At 50.0% G+C, this 24942-nt stretch overlaps 1 protein-coding gene across 1 annotated transcript in view; it reads left to right on the top strand.

The window, feature by feature from the left end:
- The window catches only part of phkb (phosphorylase kinase, beta), a gene marked incomplete at its 5' end in the record, with an annotated part of 318550 nt that overhangs the window by 221403 nt on the left and 72205 nt on the right, over positions 1–24942 (top strand). Inside the window, 2 exon segments of the mRNA XM_084307537.1 lie at positions 12885–12940; positions 15183–15276. Coding sequence (XP_084163663.1) covers positions 12885–12940; positions 15183–15276 — 150 coding nt within the window.

Below are 24942 nucleotides of genomic sequence, written 5' to 3'. Positions count from 1 at the left end.
GTCCTTGACATGCGAAGAGCTGAGAACCGCGCTGGTGTTTCAGAATGTAATCAGAGTGACAGTGTGTAATGTTGCTATTAATTAAGCTCTGGAGTGTTTACAGAACAAATTGAGACCACCAGCGCTTCAACTCAGCACTCCAATCCAATCCACTTTATTTATAGAGCACATTTAAAAACAACAAAGTTGACCAAAGTGCACAACATAAGATAAAACATAAAAAACATAAAAATTAGGGATGCTCGATATTGGCTTTTTTACCGATACCGATATACCAATATTGTCCAACTCTTAATTTCCGATACCGATATCAACCGATACCGATATATGCACGGTTTCCCCCCCCAAAAACGGAATCATTTCAGGTAATTAACATTACATATCTCTTGTTGTGGAATTAACACAACATTATGCATACTTTTGACAATAAATTTAAAATTTTGAAAATAATTTGTTCTTACTTGCTTGCCTGGGTAAATAAAGGTTATAGCAATGTCAAAAATAAATAAAAAATGATATTATATATATATTATTTTTTTGAAAACCGATACCGATATTTTCCGATATCACGTTTTAATGCCAATATCGGCCGATAATATCGGTAGGCCGATAATATCGGACATCCCTAATAAAAATTGAATAAAAGCACACAATAAAAACAAGTACAATATGTCACATAAAAAGGCAGGTCTCTCAAAAACTGTTTAAAACACCAAATAGCAAATAGATGTGTCTTAGTTTAGTTTAGTTTAGTTTATTCGGATCCCCATTAGCCATTGCCACAGGCATAGGCTACTATTACTGGGGTCCACACTTACTGGGGTCTTGAGGGGTGATTTGAACACCTGCAGAGTGGGGGCCTGCCTAACATGCAGTGGCAGCTCATTCCAGAGCTTTGGGGCTGCCACAGCGAAAGCACGGCCCCCCCTGAGCTTCAGCCTGGACTTGGGAACAGCCAAGAGGAGCTGGTCAGAGGACCTGAGGGACCTTGGAGGAACAGGTTCCAGCAGGTCCGAGAGGTAACCCGGTGCCAAGCTGTTCAAACATTTAAAAGCAAACAGTAAAACCTTAAAATCAATTCTAAAACGCACAGGAAGCCAGTGGAGAGCAGCCAGCACAGGGGAGATGTGCTCCCGCTTTCGTGTTCCCGTTAGCAGATGGGCAGTGGCGTTCTGATCTAGCATTAGCTTACGCTGCAGCTAGCTTGATCTGGTATGCTGCAGCTAGCTTGGTCTGGTACACTGCAGCTAGCTTGGTCTGGTACACTGCAGCTAGCTTGGTCTGGTACGCTGCAGCTAGCTTGTTCTGGTACACTGCAGCTAGCTTGTTCTGGTACACTGCAGCTAGCTTGGTCTGGTACACTGCAGCTAGCTTGGTCTGGTACACTGCAGCTAGCTTGGTCTGGTACCCTGCAGCTAGCTTGATCTGGTACGCTGCAGCTAGCTTGGTCTGGTACACTGCAGCTAGCTTGGTCTGGTACACTGCAGCTAGCTTGGTCTGGTACACTGCAGCTAGCTTGGTCTGGTACACTGCAGCTAGCTTGGTCTGGTACACTGCAGCTAGCTTGGTCTGGTACGCTGCAGCTAGCTTGGTCTGGTACGCTGCAGCTAGCTTGGTCTGGTACACTGCAGCTAGCTTGGTCTGGTACGCTGCAGCTAGCTTGGTCTGGTACACTGCAGCTAGCTTGGTCTGGTACACTGCAGCTAGCTTGGTCTGGTACACTGCAGCTAGCTTGGTCTGGTACACTGCAGCTAGCTTGGTCTGGTACACTGCAGCTAGCTTGGTCTGGTACACTGCAGCTAGCTTGGTCTGGTACGCTGCAGCTAGCTTGGTCTGGTACACTGCAGCTAGCTTGGTCTGGTACACTGCAGCTAGCTTGGTCTGGTACATGGCAGCTAGCTTGGTCTGGTACGCTGCAGCTAGCTTGGTCTGGTACACTGCAGCTAGCTTGGTCTGGTACACTGCAGCTAGCTTGGTCTGGTACACTACAGCTAGCTTGGTCTGGTACACTGCAGCTAGCTTGGTCTGGTACACTGCAGCTAGCTTGGTCTGGTACACTGCAGCTAGCTTGGTCTGGTACACTGCAGCTAGCTTGGTCTGATACGATGTAGCTAGCTTGGTCTGGTACCCTGCAGCTAGCTTGGTCTGGTACACTGCAGCTAGCTTGGTCTGGTACACTGCAGCTAGCTTGGTCTGGTACGCTGCAGCTAGCTTGGTCTGGTACGCTGCAGCTAGCTTGGTCTGGTACACTGCAGCTAGCTTGGTCTGGTACGCTGCAGCTAGCTTGGTCTGGTACGCTGCAGCTAGCTTGGTCTGGTACACTGCAGCTAGCTTGGTCTGGTACACTGCAGCTAGCTTGGTCTGGTACACTGCAGCTAGCTTGGTCTGGTACACTGCAGCTAGCTTGGTCTGGTACACTGCAGCTAGCTTGGTCTGGTACACTGCAGCTAGCTTGGTCTGGTACACTGCAGCTAGCTTGGTCTGGTACACTGCAGCTAGCTTGGTTTGGTACACGGCAGCTAGCTTGGTCTGGTACACTGCAGCTAGCTTGGTCTGATACACTGCAGCTAGCTTGGTCTGGTACACTGCAGCTAGCTTGGTCTGGTACACTGCAGCTAGCTTGGTCTGGTACACTGCAGCTAGCTTGGTCTGGTACACGGCAGCTAGCTTGGTCTGATACACTGCAGCCAGCTGGGTATTCTCGCGATACCAGACGTATGCTATGTGATATGAGGTGCGATAGTGTCTTAATGCACAGAACGTTGGGTATTTTCTGCAACAATGGAAAACTAATTTCAGCGTCTTCTTGAAAAGCGCTATATAAATAAAATGAATTATTATTATTATTATTATTATTATTATTATTATTATTATTATTATTATTATTATTATTATTATTATTATTATTATTATTATTATTATTATTATTATTATTAAATACGCAGCCACCAAGACCACCACGAAACCAAGAGTCTGCTCTGCAGAAAGTCTGCATGTAATAAAAAAAAATAAAGTGATGGCACACAGATGCGAAAGCTAAGACGCTCGTAGGAGATGTATTGAAAACAGAACAGAGACAGTACCGCTCATGGCCAGCGGGTGCCACAATTACACACTATCGCTTGAATTAACATTTACAACAATTAACATTAAACATACACTCTGTCCACAGAACTGTGTCACGTGTCGCACTTGCAAAACAGGCAAACATATTAAACTCAATAATGCTCACTCTGGGCTTGTATATATATATATATATCTTCTACCGTTTATTTTGAAGATCCCCTTATTTTTTAGCATTTAGCATTCGCTTGTATTTAAGTTGTTATATTTCGTATTTGCATCGCGTCCCGCTCTGAGCCTTACGAGATACTCTGTGATACATATTGTATCTCCCACGAATAAAAAACACATGCACCCCACCTGTATGGGGCCCCGCCCCTAATGGTGGCCACCACCCATATAACCATGACTCTGGTCATGAAACACCCTTCCTCTGTTTTCGTCCCAGCGTATTGGATGCGTGCACCATACGAGTCTAGCGGAATGAAAAGATTAAGGAAGATTAATAATGTTGGAAGCTTACCGGAGGTTGCTGGCCCCTGGCATCTTCGATGCATGTTTTCGGCGACACGACGGGCCTGTGTTGATGTTCCTCGTTTGATGACTGCACATCGAGGTTCAGCTGTACAAGGCTGGCTGTCGGGCCAGCTTGTACTCAGGTAGGCCCTGTGTCTTCAGGCATGGGTATTAGTGTTAGTAATGCTGGTTTGTTTTGTTAACACAACCATGTTGTGTGTTGGCGCCGGGGGCAGGATGGTTTGGTGAACGTTCTCTGCAGGGAACGGTTTCCAAGCTGTCTTGGGCGTGCTGCTAAAACATCTGAAGCTATGCTACATGCTATCGCTACTGCCGCATGCTATTACTACTGCTAATTGCTATGCTGTTTTAATGTCTCCGCCGTGAGATGTTGTCACTCTCCCGCCTCTTGCCCGGTTCATCAATGAAGGTCAGTCGGTAGCTGTTGTGGGGTTTTTGAGTTCTATTTACCTTTTTCGGGTAAATGGGTTGACAACGGGGTAGGTCGTGGCTAGGTTCCTAGCCAGGTATTTTACCTTGTGTTCCGGCGGGGTTTGTTGAACGGTGTTCCCATCTGGGTTGGCGTCGGGTAGTGGGGCTATGCGTCCAGCCGACATGATAAACATGTTGCGTGTCTGTGCACAGGCAATTGTTGTCTTGGGTCCCACATTGCCTGGCGTTAGGCTGCAGTAGTATAAGGGCAGGGCCGCCTGGGAGAAATGTGAGGCCCTGTGCGTTTTTAGACGCGAGGCCCCCCATCTCCTGGGGCGGCCCTGTGTAGGGGGCTATTGTTTCGTTTTGTCACTCTGCTATGAGAAGGTCTGTCTTGCTACAGCTTTCTCTCCTCTCAAACCATTCATACTGACGGTCAATCGGTATACTGGGGGAGTAGTGCGGGGGGGGGCTTTGTTTACCTTTTTTGGTAAATGGGCTAAACTAGGGCTGGTGTTCTGTTGTGAATATTTTGAATGAAGACGGGTCTGGTCCGTCTCCCCTTAAACTTTGTGTGTATGGGTTTGCTCATTCTACAGTTTTTGTGGTTTAGCTCTTTTATTCATTTAACCCTTTCATGGTGCACACCACAGTGGAGGGTGCTGTTTGCAATCACCACTGGTGCTCCATGTTAACGTCAGTCCTTTGTTTTTGATATATTGAAACAATGCCCCGCCCGGCCGACACCATGGGTGGGTCGGCCTGGCGAGTGGCTGGTGGGCTGTTAAGGCTTGTACCGCCACGGTATGGAATTGGCAACGATTAGAACTGTGTTCGAATTGGTGTTTTTTCTATTAAAGAAATGGTGTCTGGTGGAGGGGCCTTGAGGGCCAGCCGACGTCGACACATCGCGCGAGGTTGTTGACGTTATTAGCTTTGACCCAGCCGCAAGCTATAACCGCTCAGGGTTCCCCTCTCCGCAGGGGATTTTGGTCTTCTGCTGGAGCGCGGGCGGTATTGTCCTAGGCCCTACACCGCCTCACACCGCGCAGCCAGAAGAAGAGAGAGCACGGCCTCGTCAGCGGCGATGACGGGGCCCTCGACAAGCGGCCATGTTTTTCCCCCGCCAGAGGTATCCTGGGCGTTGATTCGACAGGTGTCCACAAGGCCGACAGCCTTGGCGGCCGAGGGATCGGCCATGTAGGATGGGTTCGGCTTGAACAAACAAGCCGTCACCGTCCTGCCGCGAGCAGCCCGCTCTCCGATCACTCCCTTCCCCAACACCAGCGGGAGAAGTGGGCTCTGATTGTTTCCTTTGGCTGCGGGCCGCGTGCCTTCGTTGATGCGCGGGCGGCCCCACTTTTCGCTTCTCATGGGGACAGGGGCTGACACCCAGTTGATGGCTGAGCCTGGGTCTGTCCGTGAGAATGTTGTGCTGTCAAGCGGCTCCCACACCTTGAACTGTGTTGGTTGAGCCTGGTGTTACGTCTGTCAACTTAAGTGTTGTCAGCAGGGGGGCTCGAAACCTTTTGAGGCACACAGTGCGGGCTTCCCCGGCCTCGCCTTCGCCAGGCCAGGTATCATGTTGGTGCCTCCCACTCCTGAAATATTGGCAAGTGGTCGCAGCTCACATGGTTTGGGGTGGTAGTAATATCACTGCAGGGCTACGGTGTGTAGGAACCCATGGGGGCCTTACACCTTGCATGTCCGGCTGCAGAACAACTCCTTCAGCATGTTCTGGAGGGGTGTTCAGTGGGGGGGCTTTTTTTTTCATCGGAAGCCCCCCGTATCAGATCGGCCCTTTCTGTCGGGGTTCCCCCTTGGGTGCGATTGCCTCGTGGGTGTGTCAGGGTCAGGTGTTCCGACACGGAACGCGCTCCTCGCACGGTTCCGGGGTTGTCTACGCACAGCGGGGGGACCGGGCCAACTATCTACAGTTCCTGGCGGACCTGCGCCACGTGACGGCGGGTGCGTTGGGAGTGTCGTCACATATGACTACGGCAGTACCATATGTCGAGGTAGATGGAGAGAACGGTGAGGCGGGGACTTGTGTTTACACAACCCCACCCGTTTTCAGGTTTGGTACAGACCCTGTTGTCGGGGTCTCCAGCAGGGACAGCTCTGGTCGACGAGATCCAATCTCTGTGGACGAAGCAAGCCATCGTCGTGGCGTTCTCCTCCCGGTGTTCTCAGCCCGAGAAGTCGGGAGGGAGGGGTGTAAGACCCAGGCTGGACCTGTCCCATGGGAAGGTTCAGCATTTTTTGGATCGTCTCCTACCTGTTGAACACTGTCAGGTGGGGGTCTGGTTCTCCTCCATAGACCTGTAGGATGCGTATGCGCATCCCCGATCTTCCATCCTAGGGCTTACCTACGCTTCCTTTGCAGGGTTAGCGTATGAGTACCAGAGGCTGCCGTTCGGTTTTCTCTGGCTCCCCGCATCTTCACCAAGTGCGTGGAGGCCGCACTGGGGCCTTTGCGTCGTCCGGGGTTACGGAGTGTTCTGCCCTGATGACGTTCTGGTCCTTCGCGGTCAAGGTGGATCGTCAGGTCTCATACCAGGCAGGTCTCTACCAGCCTGGGGTTGCTGTAGACTGGATGTAGAGTATTCCTCTTCCCAGTCAACGGTTGGAGGGCTATGGGCATCCATTTCAGAGCGTGTTGTCAACACGCTCGGGAGGTTCCGTCCTAGGACGGTTACGGCGCTGTCTCACGTCGCGTTTTCACCGACGCCTCCCTCGCTGGTGATGCGTCGGGCCAACGCAGTAGGGGGCAGCTGGCAAACCATGCTGCCCGGTCTGCGCTACGTTCAATGTGTTGGTGTTGAAAGCGGTCCTTCTGGTCCACAAATGGTGTTGATCAGGACGGATGTTACGACGTCAGTGTCGTGTATCGACAGACAGGGAGGAGTACGCTCCCCCTGTCTGCACCAGGCGGCGGGCGGCTGGCTATGGGCGTCCTCCATCTGCGCGGCCTGAGGGCTCCCCACATCCCCGGCAGGGAGAATGTGGGTGCAGGTGTACTGTCGCGGGGCGGCCCTCATCCTGACGGGTGAGGATTGCGTCTGGACATGGCCAGGCGGGTCTGGGACCGATGCCGTGCCGCCAGGGATTCTTCCCCATACATCTGTTAGGTCAGTTGTTGGGACGGGTACGTTGAGGGGCGCAGGTTCTTGATCCTGATGGTGTTACCATCTGGAATGCGCATGCTCCCTCCACTGTCGCGCTTACGCGGGCAGATGACGTATGTTCCAAGTGTGGTGTAAGGTGGGGGGCCGGGACTCAGTCTCCTGCCCCCTGGATGCTGTCCTTAGTTACCTCCAGTCTCTCCTTGATAGACTGTCGGCTTCGACGGTGAGGGTATATGCAGCAGCTATATCCTCCTATCATGAGGGGTTTGAGGGGATGTCTTGTTCAGCCACCCTCTTGTGAAGCGTTTCCTGCTTGGCGCTTGACGCGTTAAGCCGGTGCAACGCTCCTTGGCTCCGACTTGGGATCTTCAATTGGTCCTCGGTCGGTTGTCCTTGGCCCCGTTTGAGCCGCTCGAGCGGGCGCCGTTGGGACAGCTGTCCTTCAGGACCGCGTTCCTTCTGGCTGTCACTTCCGCTAAACGCGTAGGTGAGCTCTGTGCTCTCTCGGTACGTCCAGAGTGCCTGTCTTTTCGGACCGATTGCGGTGTCACTCTGCGACCTGATCCTGCTTTCGTGCCTGAGAATATCCGGAGTTCCTTCCGCTCCCGGGATATTGTGGTTCAGGCGTTTCGTCCTCCTCCTCACACTAGTGAGTTAGATGCGGGCCTTCACCTGTCATGTCCAGTCCGTGCTTGGGGATTTACCTCAGCCGTACTCAGGATTTCAGGGTTACCGACCAGCTTTTTGTCTGTTACGGTGGGGCTCGTGCTGGTAAGGCACTGTCGGAGCAGCGTCTGTCCCATTGGTTGTGCGAGGGTGTTGCCCTCTGCTACACGCTGGCTGGGCAGGATCCCCCTGGGGGCGTCAGGGCGCACTCCACTCGTGGGGTGGCTGCCTCTGCCGCTCTCCTGGGTGGGGCCTCGGTGGAGGCCATCTGTGCTGCAGCTTCATGGTCCTCCCCGGGCTCCTTTGTAAGGTTTTACCTCATGGACATGACCGGGGGTTCTGTCTCCCAGGCGGTTCTGGGGTCTGTGGCCTTTCCTGCTTCCCGTCCTTTGGTCGGGTAGCAGGAGTGTGTGGGTATGGGCCACAGTGTGTTGGGTCACACGTGGTTCCGCCTGTACGGTGTGTTCAAGGGGTTCTAGCTCTCTCTTGTTCGCATTCAGGTGGAGTTGACTGCGCCCCCCCTTCATTAGGAAGGATGGGGTGACAGGGCTCCCCGCACCCCTTGATGTGGGCTTACGGGTCCTCAGGGGGTACATCTGTCGGGTCTCGCGCCCGCTCTTCCCCATTATCTCGTAAGGCTCAGAGCGGGACGCGATGCAAATACGAAATATAACGAAAGGTTATGTAGATAACCTAGTTATATTAGTATTGGCTGAGCGTCCCGCTCTGCGCGCCCTGGGACGGGTTTTTGGCGAGGAAGGGTGTTTCATGACCAGAGTCATGGTTATATGGGTGGTGGCCACCATTAGGGGCGGGGCCCCATACAGGTGGGGTGCATGTGTTTTTTATTCGTGGGAGATACAATATGTATCACAGAGTATCTCGTAAGGCTCAGAGCGGGACGCTCAGCCAATACTAATATAACTAGGTTATCTACATAACCTTTCGTTCATTCTAGTTAAGTATCATGTGCTCTGTGTGATGTTGTGTGAAGGGGGCGGACTGGCGAAGTACGCTTTTTTCGTTGTACGGCAAACTGTCTGTTGAACTGCACATGACGGTAAACCATCTTGAATCTTAACCCTTTCACCGCCGCACTACCGAAACGGTTAACCCTTTCACCGTGGCAATACACAGAAGGTTAACCCTTTCACGGCCACACGACAGCCGGTTAACCCTTTCACGGTGACCTTCTGTCGTGTGGCAGTGAACAGGTTAAAGGGGGGGCCACAGCACTTGCTGTCTCGTGTACAACACTGTAAGTGAACACACGGACGCCTCTACGATAGACCCTGCCTGTTGAAACACCACAGTCGCGTGCAGAGAGGCACCTCGGGTCGTGGGCGATGGTTTCCCCCGCCGCCGTCAAACAGGTGGCAGCGCGTCACAAAGGACACGGCTTGTTCTCTGCTCTTCATCACTCTTCAAGACCCCCCACCACCGCTTCTCTCTCTCTCTCGCTCTCTCTCGCTCTGTCTCTCTCTTGCTCTCTCTCTCTCGCTCTGTCTCTGTCTCTCTCTCTCTCTCTCTCTCTCTCGCTCTGTCTCTGTCTCGCTCTCTCGCTCTCTCTCGCTATGTCTCTCTCTCTCTCTCTCTCTCTCTCTCTCTATCTCTCTCTCTCTCTCTCTCTCTCTCTCTCCTCTCTGTAACTGAGGGGTACAATTCCCTGACTGTATTGAGAGTATGGTATCATTAAACCACTACTTAGTTATGTACTTTAATTACTGGCCATACAGTACATGGTATATCTGGTGAACACCCACACAAGAATACGGCAATGACAAAGAAAGTTCTAGTTAGAGGTATTTATTATTAGAGCAGCAACGGTAGGTTACAGATTGAGAATTATGATTGCGCTTGTAAGGCGAAGAACACTTAAGTAAGTCAAGAGCGTAAGTCCATGAGAATAGTAAGATGGGTATAACTGACGCCACCTGTAGCATAGTAATTACATAAGGCACACTCGTAGTCAGCTGGAGACACTAGGGGGTTCCCTCCGGTTGTAAGCCAGCAGGGTAGAGGAATGTTCGGGAGCAAAGTCTGGATCAACGCGGAATAAAGAAGCTCCAGCTACGGGAGTCGGTGCAGTACTCCCTTGGTCCTTAGACGAAGCAACAGCTATAATCCAGTATGCACGACAGCATGGATGAAAGCTAGCCAGCCTCTGTGGTCCTAGAGGCGGGCTCGATGGTGCTCCTCACAGGGTAGATCCCACACAGCAGTGGGGTAGACGGTTCTCTGCTCCAGCAGCCACAGTACCAAAGCAATATAATCCAGCCGGAAAAGGCTCTGCATTCGCCGGTGTAGGTTCTCCGGTGTACATATCCAACGGTTCTTGTCTAGGACTCCTCGGGTGGTGGCGCGAGTTTAGGCCGCCCAGCCTGGATAAGTGCACTAGCTAGAGTACGACGAACCGGTGGTAATGATGGTCACGGAGAACGGTAGCCGCACGATACACTATAAATAATAGACTATTACTTCACTAGAATAAGTCGAACTCGACGATACAGCGTTAAACTCTGACACTTTAGCTATCTATTCGCACGCGGTTCTCAAGGCTCTATTCAGGGGCAAAGAGGCCCACTTCACGGCACGTTGTATCGTGGTGAAGGCTTCAACGTTTAGGTACTCAACTACTGCTGTATCCACCTGCGACGTATTTATACGTAAGGTGAATAATCTAGTGCCAACCTCAGTTCTGTCTCGTATTACTGCGCAAACCTGGACATGTTGAGACATGCCTTGGCGGTGGCTTTGAACTTGCCATTGGGGGTATGGCCGTTGGCGCCTAGGGGTCGCTGTCCAATAGGAGAACGAATATTATGGTCTGGCCTGTACCTAGGTAAAGGGATATTCCGTGTATATATACAAAGAATATACAAGGGATATCAGACGATATACAAATATTATACAAGGTATCTCAAGTAATAAATATATATATTCGGTTTAATCTGACCCTTTGTAACACTCTCTCTCTCTCTCTCTCTCTATCTCTCTCTCTCTCTCTCACTCTCACTCCTCACTCTCACTCTCACTCTCTCTCTGTCTCTCTCTCTCTCGCTGTTCTCTCTCTCTCTCGTTCTCTCGTTATCTCTCTCCCTCTCTATCTGTATCTGTATCTCTCTCTCTGTCTCTCTCTCTCTCTCTCTCTCTCTCTCTCTCTCTCTCTCTCTCTCTCTCTCTCTCTCTCTCTCTCTCTCTCTCTATCTGTTCTCTCTCTATTTCCCTCTCTCTCGCTCGTTCTCTCTCTCTCTCGCTGCTCTCTCTCTCTCACTGCTCTCTCGCTGTTCTCTCTCTCTCGTTCTTTCTCGCTCTCGTTTTATCTCGCTGCTCTCTTGCTTCTCGTTCTCTCTCTCTCGTTCTATATCGCTGCTCTCTTGCTGCTCTCTCCTCTCTATCTCGCTCTCTCTATCGCTCTCTCTTGTTCTCTCTCTCTCTCTCTCTCTCTCTCTCTCTCTCTCTCTCTCTCTCTCTCTCTCTCCTCTCTCTCACTGCTCTCTCGATGCTCTCTCTCTTGCTCTCGCTCGTTCTCTCTATCTCTCTCTCTCGTGCTCTCTCTCTCGTTCTCTCTCGATCTCTCTCTCTCGCTTCTCTCTCTCCCTCTCACTGCTCTCTCTCTCTATCGCTGCTCTCTCTCTCTCTTGCTGCTTCTGTCTCTCTCTCTCTTTGTCTCTCTCTGTCTCTCTCTCTCTCTCTCTCTCTCTCTCTCTCTCTCTCTCTCTCTCTCTCTCTCTCTCTCTCTCTCTCTCTCTCTATTTCTCTCTCTCTCTGTATCTCTCTCTCTCTCTCTTGCTGCTCTCTGTCTCTATCTCTCTCTCTCTCTCTCTCTCTCTCTCTCTCTCTCTCTCTCTCTCTCTCTCTCTCTCTGTCTCTCTCTCTGTCTCTCTCTCTCTCGCTGCTCTCTCTCTCTCATCCCTCCTCTCTCTCTCTCTCTCTCTCTCTCTCTCTCTCTTGCTGCTCTCTGTATCTCTCTCTCTCTCTCTCTCTCTCTCTCTGTCTCTCTCTCTCTCTTGCTGCTCTCTCTCTCTCTCTCTCTCTCTCTCTCTCTCTCTCTCTCTCTCTCTCTCTATCTATCTCTCTCTCTCGCTGCTCTCTCTCTCTCTCTCTCTCTCTCTGTCTCTCTCTCTCTTGCTCTCTCATCCCTTTATCCTCTCGTTCTCATCACGTCGCCCCCGCTCCTCTTAATTCCCTCAAAGCACTCTCCTTCCTGTTCACCCCTCCGTAACTCCCAGCCATCATTGCTTATTCAAAGCTTTTACTTTGCAAGTGCAGCGGTTGTGAGTGTAATATATTGTACGGCAGTCCAGGTATACCAGTAAAGTGGGTCATTGTTATTTTATGAGAGTGAGAGCGGAATTGGAATATTGCAAGCTATTTTTATTTGAGGGCAGTTACGAACATGCCCCCCCCCCCCTCTCCACATATGTCTCTCTCAATTCAATTAAATTCAATTCAAATGGCTTTATTAGCATGACATACTTCTACATGTTGCCAAAGCAATATTAAACATAAACATGGATACAAACGGATATAAGTACATACAAAATATCTGTCTGTATCTATCTATATCTCTCTCTTTCTCCCTCTCCATCTCTATCCCTCTCTATATTTCTCCCTCTCTCTCTTTCTCTCTCTCCCTCTCTCTTTTTCTCTCTCTCCCTGCCTATCTCTGTCTCTTTCTCTCTATCTCTGTATCTGTATCTGTGTGTGTCTCTCGCTCTCTCTATCTCTCTATCTCTCCCTCTATCTATCTGTCTCTCTCTGTCTCTCATCCTCACTTTGGAGGTGTCCTCTGTATATTTGTGGTGGGGGAAATAGAGCTCTTTATTTATTATGTTGCATCTTGTAATCATCTTGTAATCATTTGATTGTAATCATCTGATTTAATGTGGTTTAGTATACAAGTGTTGCACAATAAACGCTTGTTAAAACCCCATTTCTCTCTCTCTCTCTCTCTCTCTCTCTCTCTCTCTCTCTCTCTCTCTATCTCTCTCTCTCTCTCTCTCTCTTTCTCTCTCTCTCTCTCTCTATCTCTCTCTTCTCTCTACTCCTCTCTCTCTCTCTCTCTCTCTGACACAGGGTCCTATAGAGAATGATGTTGTAATCCACGTTGCGCTGATCGCAGAGAGCCAGAGGTATGTGGTCATGTCTGTGAACCCTCTGAAAACAAACATTATCACCATATTTATATTTTAAAGCCAGAGCAAAGATATAGTTATCATCTGAAACTAGAGATCTTTACATTCCAAGACCAGCCATTGTACGCTATCTTACTGGGAAACGAGCTAAAATGTTGCTCCAAACTCGATCACTTTGATTTTGATTTGTATTTGTCTCGAACATAGAGACATAAAACAAGTTTAAAAAACAAAAAGGTAAATAGTCAAAGACTATTTCCATACAATAAGTGTTCGAGAAGGAACAGGGGGAAGTACATATATATATTTGTTTAAACGTATCAAGCCCTGCCCCTTCCTTACAATTTTTTTATATATATATATTTTTAATCCTCTTTTTCTCCTCCTGATTTTTCTGTATTTTTCCTCCCATCCCAATTGAGTCGTTATGCCAATTTCCCCCTCCCCTACCTGGTTGTTGTGCGCATGTGCCCCCTACTGGTTGTTCTAGGGAGCCCTGAGGGTCTATCACATGCTTCCTCCGATACATATGGAGACAGCCAGCTGCTCTCTTTTCACCTGCCAGCGCGGACTCTCATTGGCGAGGAGTAACGTGGGGGAGGCTCACACTGCCCCCGCCCTCTCCTGTCTTTTGCTGTGCAGGCGTCCCCCAACCGACCTGTAGGAGTCGCTGTCCACAACGTCCAGATTACCACCCATCGACTTCCCACCGCTGACTCTGCCAATTGAGTCAGTATGACGGCCGGGCCCAAGCCGGAGGCAACGCCGACAGCCGGATTCGATACCGGTGTCTCGTGCGCTGGTGACGAGAGCGCAATGTCCGCTGCGCCACCCAGCCGCTTCCCTTACAATATTTTACATTATAATTTTTATAAAAATACAAATAAATCCGATCACTGATCCGATACCCACTATCAGTACCAGGCCTGTACTAGTCTGATGGGTCGCTATCGGCTACCGATCCGTGAATGATCGACTACTGTCATCATAACGCATCCCTCTCCACTAACACCAGCGGAGCACAGGATTCAGACGGAGGAAAACATGCCCAGCTTTCACCCCAGAATGGATCTGATTCAGCTTGATCAGACATTAGCCAAAGGTCTGGAAGTTTATTACATTATCTGGCCCCAAGACATACAATATATTTTACAAAGTGGTCCAACTGTGAAGCAACTGGAACCCTGTCTTAACTCTCATCTCCTGCCCAGCGCACGCTACTGTAATTAAGACATTAAGCTCCCACACCTCACTCTATCAGAGAGCTCATTTAGCCATGGCTCCTTGGGTATTGGTGTGTGTCTGTGTGTGTGTGTGTGTGTGAGTGTCAGTATCTGTGTTTGTGTGCGTATGTTCTCACATGTATGCATATTGCATTTTGTGTGCTTGTGTGTATAATGTGTGTGTGTGTGTGTGTTATGTGTGGGTCTTCATCTATGTCAGATCTTCACATGAAGCTGTTTAACCTGTGACTTCCAATCTATCCAGAAGGCAGACCATCCTTCAGTGTTCTATTCACCTCTCTCTCTCTCTCTCTCTCTCTCTCTCTCTCTCTCTCTCTCTCTCTCTCTCTCTCTCTCTCTCTCTCTCTCTCTCTCTCTCTCTCCTCTCTCTCTCTCTCTCTCTCTCTCTCTCTCTCGTCCTCTCTCTCTCTCTCTCTCTCTCCTCTCTCTCTCTCTCTCTCTCTCTCTCTCTCTCTCTCTCTCTCTCTCTCTCTCTCTCTCTCATCTCTCTCTCTCTCTCTCTCTCTCTCTCTCTCTCTCTCTCTCTCTCTCTCCTCTCTCTCTCTCTCTCTCATCTCTCTCTCTCCTCTCTCTCCCTGCTATTTTTTGCTCTCTCCCTGCTCCCCGCTCTCTCTTTCTATCTCTATCTCTATCTCTCCCTGCTCTCTCTCTCTCTCTATCTCTCTCTCTCTCTCTCTCTCCTCTCCCTCTCCCTCTCCCCTCTCCCTCTCCCCTCTCCCCCTCCCTCTCCACCCCCCTCCCCCTCCCTGTCTCTGGAGCACTGTTATTCGTTAGCTACTTGCCCAGTGCAAAAGTAGGATAATATTTCTGACACCTGAACACATTATTTCACAGCAGCAGTGAAATCATTGAGCTGCAATCCATGTATGAAAGGTGCTATATAAATAAAGTTATTATTACCGTCTTGTAACCCCTGTGTGTGTGTGTGTGTGCGTGTGTGCGTGGGTGCGTGTGTGTGTGTGTGCGTGTGTGTGTGTGTGTGTGTGTGTGTGTAGACTGCAGGTGTTCCTGAACACCTATGGCATCCAGACCCAAACCCCCCAACAGGTGGAGCCCATCCAGATCTGGCCGCAAAAAGAGCTGGTCAAGGTACAACACACACGCATAGCGCACACACACACACACACACACACACACACACACACACACACACACACACACACACACACACACACACACACACACACACGCACACACACGCACACACACGCAAACACACGCACACACACACACACACAGATGAACCCCACTGTGCCTTGACCTCTTAGCTGCTTAGTGTGATGGATCACGATTAGGGATGTTCGATATTGGCTTTTTTACCGATATACCGATATTGTCCAACTCTTAATCAGCACTGGTGAGCTGTCAATCACCAGACACCAGTTATTTTGGGGTTTCTCTGGTGAGCTGTCAATCACCAGTGTAACTGAGGGGTACAATTCCCTGACTGTATTGTTAGATATGATATTTAATACCACTACCTCATGTACTTTAACTTCTGGCCACCCAGTACAAGATATAAGTATGATGAACACTTTCCCACCTGATGAAACGAATCCACACAAATGTACCAAATCGAAGGTTTAATACAGCAAAAGGTGTATACAACGATCACTTAATTACATTTATGATTTGAAATATGAAATATGCACTTTTATGGCAAATGAGTATTCGTAGGTAAATCAACATTGAAATGTCCAATCTCTGGTTACGCAGGGAGTAAGTATACAACCTGGAATACTTAGGAAACGATAGCGATGGTACTTAAATGATTATAGCTGGATACACTAAGGGGGGGGGGGGGGGTCCCGCTGGTTGTAAGACAGTAGGAGGGGGGGGTTAGAGAAGCCGCTGGCGGTATCCCATCTGGCCGACGGTGTCTTGGGAGAATCCAAAGTCTTGGACACGGTGCCCACAGAACCTCGGACCACAGACGAATACAGCTGGACCCTCTGTGGACGGTAGCTGCCGGTCCACAACGGAGAGACGTGAGGCGACCTCACTGGTGTCGAGCGCCGTCTCACCTGGAGTCCTCTCCGGGGGGTAGTTCCAACACTCCGCAGTGTTGGCCTTTATCCATGGAATAATCAAAGCACACAAAGCATAATCCAAGCCGTGGAAGGCTCGCCGTCGTCCGGGTAGAGTAATCCAATATACAGGTCCAGTCGCTCTTGGCCCGGAGCTCCTCGGATGCAATCAAGGGGTCTGACCAGCCTGGTTAAGCGTCCAGATAACGTCAGGAACGATGGGGGTACTGATAACTTTAGAACTCTAACCGAACGATGCACCATACATAAATAGACTATTATTAGCCTAATAGAATACGTCCAACTCGACGGTATAGTGCCAAACTATGACTATTCAACTATTAATCTACACGATATCTCAATGCCTATTCTGGGGCCAAGTAGGCCTTACTACACCACACGTGCGTCGTGGGGAGGCTTTGTGTCTGTCACTCTGTTGGAGGGTAAAGAACTGGACTAAAAGAAAGTTCTACTTTACTTGCGCCATATATATATGCGCTATGAACAAATAGTACCATTCGTATTTCGCCCGACATATTCCTGCGCGGAACCGGGGCTTGCCACGACATGTTAGGCGGCACGATTGAACTTGGACCTAGGGGTATGGCAACCTGGCGCCAGGTTCTCGTCCAATGGTAGAATGAAACTATTATGGGCTGTTTAGTAGACTAAAGGGATATTCAATGCATATTGTACAAGGAATATACAGGGGATATCAAACGATATACAAATACAATTAAATATATATATATAAATAAATATACATATTCGGTTTAATCTGATCCTTCACAACAGCCGCCCCCTAATTAGTCCCACCTAATTAGCTAAGCAGAGACAGATTAACCGCACTGTCTACCACTCAAGGTCCGCTGTAAGGGTCAGTCAACTCACAAAGTCATGGGGTCATGGTCATCATCGATAGTATCTGGGAGTCGGGGCAGTTCTATGAACCTCGCCACGGGACGTGTGTAAGGGCGCCCTTGGACGAGTACTTCAGCTGCTCGGACCTTGCCATCGGCACCGGTGATCACTTTGCTTACGCGGCCAGCCGGCCACATAGCTCTGGGTAGTGACTGGTCAATAATCATGACGACTGTTCCTTCTGTCAAATTGTCTCTCTCTTTTACCCACTTCTGGCGGGTCTGTAGAGACGGTAGGTAGTGAAGTAGGAAGCTGCTCCAAAACTTGTCAGCTAGTACTTGGCTGTACCTCCACATTCTTCGGCCGTTCGCTTCTTCAGGCCTGTACATTGTCTGGGGTAGCGCGGGGTCCAGCCGCCCCATTAGGAGTGTGTTGGGGGTGACTGGGTCGACATCTGCTACATCACTGGAGACGTAACCGAGGGGCTTTGAGTTCAATACTCCCTCGATCTCCGTGAGGACTGTCATTAGGACTTCCTCCGCCACAGTCTGGGCTCCGAGTACGGCGTACAGGGCTGTCTTTATAGAACGTACTTCTCGTTCCCAGGTTCCACCGAAGTGGGGTGCGTTCGGGGGATTAAACTGGAAGTCAATCTGGGCTGGAGCGAGGTGGGTCTTAAGTTCTGGGCCCATAGCTTGGAAGCTCTCTCAGCTCTCTTTCTCCGCCTTTGAAGTTGGTCCCGTGATCAGACAACAATGTAGACGGTTTTCCTTTCCGTGATGCGAATCTCCGGAAGGCCATAAGGAATGAGTCTGTGCTCATGGTCGGAAGGAGCTCGATATGTATCGCTCTGGTGGTCATGCATTTGAATACAATACCCCACCGCTTCTCGGTGCCTCTTCCTCTCTTTATATACAACGGGCCAAAGCAGTCCATGCCTGTGGAGTGGAATGGCTTGTCGCCGATTCGGAGGCGACAGGGGGGTAAGTCAGCCATCCGTGGTATGCTGGGCTGCGCGCGCCACTTACGGCAGTCTAGACAGGTTCGCTGGAAGCGCTGTACTGCTTCTCTCCCTTGCAATATCCAATAACGACGTCTGATCTCCGCGAAGACTCTCTGCTCCTGCGTGGTGTACATCCTCGTCGTATTTCTTTATGATCAGCTCTGTGACCTTGTGTCGGCTGTTCAAGACGATCGGGTGCTTAATGTCATCTGGTAGATCGGGGGCTCTCCGCAGGCGACCACCCACTCTGATGAGATTATGGGCGTCACTCTCTGGTGCCAGATGAATCAGTCTGCTGTCTGATGGGACGGGGTTTCCTCCCTGTAGACAGTCTAGCTCATCGGGGAACGAGTCTCTCTGGGCTCGTTGTAGTAGAAGAAGTTCTGCTTCTTCGTAGTCAGCTACTGACATGTCAGTGGTGGACTGAATCTCTGGGTGGTGCCGCAGGAATGTTCTTTGCTGCGCACTCTCTAGGGTAATGCAGTCATCTATGTTGGGGTCTGTGGAGGCGACAGTGCTCAGTCCACAGAACATAGGTTTCTTGTTCTCAGTCTCCTCGTTACTTGCTTCCCTCGGGGTGGGCGTAGGCCAATCTCCTTCCGGGAGCTTGAGGAATGCTGGTCCGTCACTGTAGATGTTGCGACGGGTTAGGTCATCCAGAGACATTCCCCGGGTGATGACGTCAGCTGGGTTGTGTTTGGTGTCCACATACCGCCAGCTTGCTTCTTCTGTTAACTCTTGGATCTCGGTGACTCTGACTCCCACGAAGACTTTGTATCTGCATGAATCAGACTTGATCCATGTGAGTACTGTCGTGGAATCTGACCACAAGATTGTTCTATGCACCGGAATGGTGAGTTCACGTTGGATTAACGTGGCTAGATGCGCTCCTGCGAGGGCTGCGCAGAGCTCTAGACGTGGGATAGATTGTTGCTTACGTGGGGCTATTCTTGAGCGGGCCAGGATGAAAGCAGTGTGTATCTTTCCTCCCATCTCTTGGGCACGCAAGTAGGCCACCGATCCGTAGGCTACTTCGGAGGCGTCGCTGAAGACGTGTAGCTCAATCTCGCATGTCTCTGGCCTCACTGTGGATGGGAAGTAGCTGCGGCGTATATTGACACCTGGGAGTGAGCGGAGTTCCGTCTCCCACTCTCTCCATGTTGAGGCAAGGTGTGCGGGTATTGGGTCGTCCCGGCCCTGGTCCTTGTCCCATAGTGCTCGTACAATCATCTTTGCCCTGGTGGTGTAAGGTAGAATACATCCCAACGGGTCATATTGTCTGGCGAGTGTTCTGTACACACTCCGTCTGGTGGTCGGTATCGCCGCCGACCTTCCCTGCTCTGGAGCCAAGGGTTTGTGTCTATAGTGGAGCGAGTCTGTTTTGAAGCTCCAGACTAGTCCTAGTGTCATTTCTTGGGCTTCTCCTGGGATTGTCGCCATCCAGGTCTCGCTGCTGGCAGCCTTGTCCGCGGAGGAGAGGCTGCGCAATACGTGCGGGTCACTGCTGGCCCACTGCCTGAGATCAAAGCCGCCTTTGATCAGGGAGGCGCGTAACTTGATTAGGAGAGCCTCGGCTTCTTCTTGAGTCGAAACGCTTTGTAAACAGTTGTCCACGTAGAAACTGTTCTTCACACTGTGTTGGACCTCTTCATCTGCTGCTGGGTCCTCTTGGTCTCTCTGTGGGCTGGTACCGGCAGGGCACCATAGCCAGCTGGTCCAGGTGCTATTCCTCGGGGCTGGTCGTGCGTCGTGCTCACCCGTGAATAGAGTCGGGGGTCTGTAGCGCAGCGCCGCGGGGGTATAGCCTGGACTGTATGGGACCTCCTGGTCCGGTGGAGTACTGTGCTGTCGTCGGGCTTGGTTCTCCTCCTCTCCCTCTTCTTCCTCTATCAGATCTTCCAGATCCTGTAATCGTTTATCTTGCTTCTCCGCAGTGTATGCCGCTCCTTCCTTGTAGCTGGGTCTCGCTTGGACCGGTCTGGGAAGGGGGTCTGCGGGGGGTATAGGCTCGGTCTGTTGGTCAAGTTCAGGGTTGCTTGCTCGTTTAGGAGGCGCTGCTCTTGACTGTTGTCTCGACGAGTTCCTTGAACCCCTGGTGGAGGGAGAGGGTGTTGCCCTGGGGATCATCAGCCGCTTCCTTAGCTGCGCCATTAACTTGTCGCGCTCGGCTTGTAGTCTGTCGCGCTCGGCTTGGCGCTGGATGAGATCGATGTTGCGCTCTGCTTCTCTTTGGGCATAGTCAGCGGCGCGCTGGGCTTCGGCTGCGGCGCGCTCTGCTTCTCTTCGGACATAGTCAGCGACGCGCTGGGCTTCGGCGGCGGCGCGCTCTGCTTGTCTTTGGGCACCGTCAGCGGCTCGCTGGGCTTCTGCGGCGGCGCGCTCTGCTGCGGCGGCGGCGCGCTCTGCTGCGGCCCGGTCTCTTACCATATTAATTTCCGTCTGAAGGCGTCTCATCTCCCGGCGTATGCGCTCTTCTTCGCTCCGTCGCTGCGCTTGGAGGCGTTCTCTTTTAATGGTAAAATGTTCGTGCTCGCTAAGCGTCTGTGCTTGGAGACGATCGCGTTCACCCTGAAGTCGATCGCGTTCGGTAGAGGCTGTCAGGCGGACGAGGAACGCCTGTTGTAGCATCCTCGCCGCTTCTCTGGGGGAAGGCGGTTGTGGAGGTGAGCCGCTCCTGCGTGAGCCGCTCCTGGGGGTACTCGTTGGGGAGTCCTGGAGCTCTAGTTCCTCGGCGCTCTCCTCCTCTTCTTCCGTGCAGAGTTCTCTCTCTGTAGGGTTGTCTTCCTCCCGGGGCTGGTCGGGGACTACTTCTTGGGTAGTGGCGGGGGGTAAAGGCATGTCAATTCCCTCCTGGTCCCCACCGTGAGCTTGGTCAGTTACATTAGGACCTACTAGGGCCTCTGTGGTCGGGGAAACCTGGTCGTTAAGGTCAGACATAATTTTACTTTCTACTTTTACCGCGTTTACCGTTTGTCGAAGGCTAGGTAGTTGACTGACAGTGTAAGCCTCTAAGTACTGAGGTGTCTGTCGTCTGCGCCGCGGGCGTTCTAGGTTAGGAGGATCGTTTCGTGGAGTGTTCATCATAGGCCATTTCGATATTAATAACACTATATTAATATTACACTAGTTACCATCCGGCTCGAAGGACCAATTGTAACTGAGGGGTACAATTCCCTGACTGTATTGTTAGATATGATATTTAATACCACTACCTCATGTACTTTAACTTCTGGCCACCCAGTACAAGATATAAGTATGATGAACACTTTCCCACCTGATGAAACGAATCCACACAAATGTACCAAATCGAAGGTTTAATACAGCAAAAGGTGTATACAACGATCACTTAATTACATTTATGATTTGAAATATGAAATATGCACTTTTATGGCAAATGAGTATTCGTAGGTAAATCAACATTGAATGTCCAATCTCTGGTTACGCAGGGAGTAAGTATACAACCTGGAATACTTAGGAAACGATAGCGATGGTACTTAAATGATTATAGCTGGATACACTAAGGGGGGGGGGGGGTCCCGCTGGTTGTAAGACAGTAGGAGGGGGGGGTTAGAGAAGCCGCTGGCGGTATCCCATCTGGCCGACGGTGTCTTGGGAGAATCCAAAGTCTTGGACACGGTGCCCACAGAACCTCGGACCACAGACGAATACAGCTGGACCCTCTGTGGACGGTAGCTGCCGGTCCACAACGGAGAGACGTGAGGCGACCTCACTGGTGTCGAGCGCCGTCTCACCTGGAGTCCTCTCCGGGGGGTAGTTCCAACACTCCGCAGTGTTGGCCTTTATCCATGGAATAATCAAAGCACACAAAGCATAATCCAAGCCGTGGAAGGCTCGCCGTCGTCCGGGTAGAGTAATCCAATATACAGGTCCAGTCGCTCTTGGCCCGGAGCTCCTCGGATGCAATCACCACTAGGGGTCTGACCAGCCTGGTTAAGCGTCCAGATAACGTCAGGAACGATGGGGGTACTGATAACTTTAGAACTCTAACCGAACGATGCACCATACATAAATAGACTATTATTAGCCTAATAGAATACGTCCAACTCGACGGTATAGTGCCAAACTATGACTATTCAACTATTAATCTACACGATATCTCAATGCCTATTCTGGGGCCAAGTAGGCCTTACTACACCACACGTGCGTCGTGGGGAGGCTTCGCGTCTGTCACTCTGTTGGAGGGTAAAGAACTGGACTAAAAGAAAGTTCTACTTTACTTGCGCCATATATATATGCGCTATGAACAAATAGTACCATTCGTATTTCGCCCGACATATTCCTGCGCGGAACCGGGGCTTGCCACGACATGTTAGGCGGCACGATTGAACTTGGACCTAGGGGTATGGCAACCTGGCGCCAGGTTCTCGTCCAATGGTAGAATGAAACTATTATGGGCTGTTTAGTAGACTAAAGGGATATTCAATGCATATTGCACAAGGAATATACAGGGGATATCAAACGATATACAAATACAATTAAATATATATATATAAATAAATATACATATTCGGTTTAATCTGATCCTTCACAACAACCAGACACCAGTTATTTTGGGGTTTCTCTGGTGAGCTGTCAATCACCAGACACCAGTTATTTTGGGGTTTCTCTGGTGAGCTGTCAATCACCAGACACCAGTTATTTTGGGGTTTCTCTGGTGAGCTGTCAATCACCAGACACCTTATTTAGGGGTTTCTCTGGTGAGCTGTCAATCACCAGACACCAGTTATTTTTGGGTTTCTCTGGTGAGCTGTCAATCACCAGACACCAGTTATTTAGGGTTTTCTCTGGTGAGCTGTCAATCACCGGACACCAGTTATTTAGGGTTTCTCTGGTGAGCTGTCAATCACCGGACACCAGTTATTTTGGGGTTTCTCTGGTGAGCTGTCAATCACCAGACACCTTATTTTGGGGTTTCTCTGGTGAGCTGTCAATCACCAGACACCAGTTAACTGATTGGTGTCAGGTGTGCAGTGCCTTTAACCCTTTCACTGCCACACGACAGAAGGTTAGCCCTTTACTATCACACGGAGCTAATGAAGCTAATGATGGAGCATCGCCGTCGGTTGTGTGATAGTAAAGGGCTAACCTTCTGTATTGGTCTGTATCTACTTTTTCTCCCCATTTTCTATTTTTCTCCCATCCCCAATTTCGTATTGTCCAATTCTACCCTCCACTGTCTCGAACATTGCTAGACCATGCCTCCCACTGGTCGGCTGCAATGTGGACGAAGCCTTACATCACGTGTCCCCTCCGGTACTCGAGGAGGCAGCCGTCGCATCTTTTCACCTGCACAGCGCTATCTCTCAGCGGCGAGGGTCTGCGTGGGAGGGACACGCCGCCCCCGTCGCTTCCTGATTCTACTGCGCAGGCGCACCAACCGACCTGTAGGAGTCGCTGTCCACAACGTCCGATCCCCACCCACCAGCCTCCCACCCCCTAATACTGCCAATTGTGTTAGTATGAACAACCAGCCAAGCTGGTAGCAACGCCGAGAGCTGGGCTCGAACCCAGCATATCCTGCGTTAGTGGCGAGCGCCTTGCCCACTGCGCCACTTAGCCGCTAACCTTCTGTATTGTCACAGTGAAAGGGTTAACCGGCTGTCGTGTGGCAGTGAAAGGGTTAAGTATGCTTGGTTTACTGTGTTCAGATGCTTGTTCATTTCATGTTTGCCCTCAATAGTAGAGTGCAAGGTTGCTGGAGTTTGCTCTTTCTGTAGTTATTTTGGTTTCCTAGTTCTATTCAATAAAAAGTATTATTGTCATAAAATAGAAAGTTAGTTTCGTTACCTTTTGTGAACGTCTAGCAAAAACACACATTGTAATCTGATGAGAAATGGTGGAGATATTTACGTTATAAAAAAGTTACTTACCGTAGATTTCATTCACGTTTTTTGCTGCCTTGCTGTCAGGGGCGCCTGGTGGGACTAAATCCAGATTGAACTCTGCCATTGGAAAGAGGAGATTTGGCCTGATCCATAGATGTGTGACTTGGCCATAATAAGTTAATTTATAGGCCTGATATTCTATATTCTATATTCATATTTCAAATAGCATGTGTCCGGATGGCAAAATTCAGTACTGTATCTACAAAAAACCCTGTAAATCATCTGCCCTTTATTCATTTGCTTAGATTTCTTTGTACACGTGATCTCAAGAAGGTGCTGAATGAGCATGTCTGGTCAATGTTAGCATGGTGTTATTTACCATCAAAGATAAAAAAAAAAAAAAAAATTATATATATTCTCCTTTGGTTCATTACAATTTACTCAAGCCTAGTAACAGACACAGTATGTCTGACACTGGGAATACATTCCCTGAGATACATAGATGTCCCTAGAATCAGATACCAAGAACATGCAAATGGCCTTGTAGAAGTGGAGCAATCTTCCATCTACTTAGTTATGTATTTCTAGGCGAATTTTCTGAAAATATGGCCAGGGGTTAAGAGGTTAAGGGGTTAATAGACGAGGGTCCGAATTTTTCTGGCTGGATGTCATTTAGCCAAATCAGCATGGTGCCAGTCTTTCACCATTTATATATATATATATAGCTTTGCCATGGATTGATTGTTTAGATCGCTAGCATGGCTAACACATGCAAATGTATTGTAGTCTGCCCCGTTGTTCTGACCAGGATTACGCTCCCTTTGCCCCCACAATGCACTCGCACACCGAGTCTGACGTGGACAGCGAGCAGGTCTATAGTGAAAGCACGAGGAGGAAATGGAGGCGGCCTATGAGAATCCGCAGGGTGGGGGGGGCGTACAAATCAATCACACCGTTAGCTAAATTAGCTTTTCAGAACTCCAGCCAGGAGCTTGGCTCAGTCACTCCATCTGCGTTT

Source organism: Notolepis coatsorum (genome assembly GCF_963971535.1).
Source record: "Notolepis coatsorum genome assembly, chromosome: 2".
Taxonomy (NCBI): Eukaryota; Metazoa; Chordata; class Actinopteri; order Aulopiformes; family Paralepididae; genus Notolepis; species Notolepis coatsorum.
The sequence above is the reverse complement of the archived record's forward strand: the minus strand, read 5'-3'. Positions and strand labels throughout refer to the sequence as shown.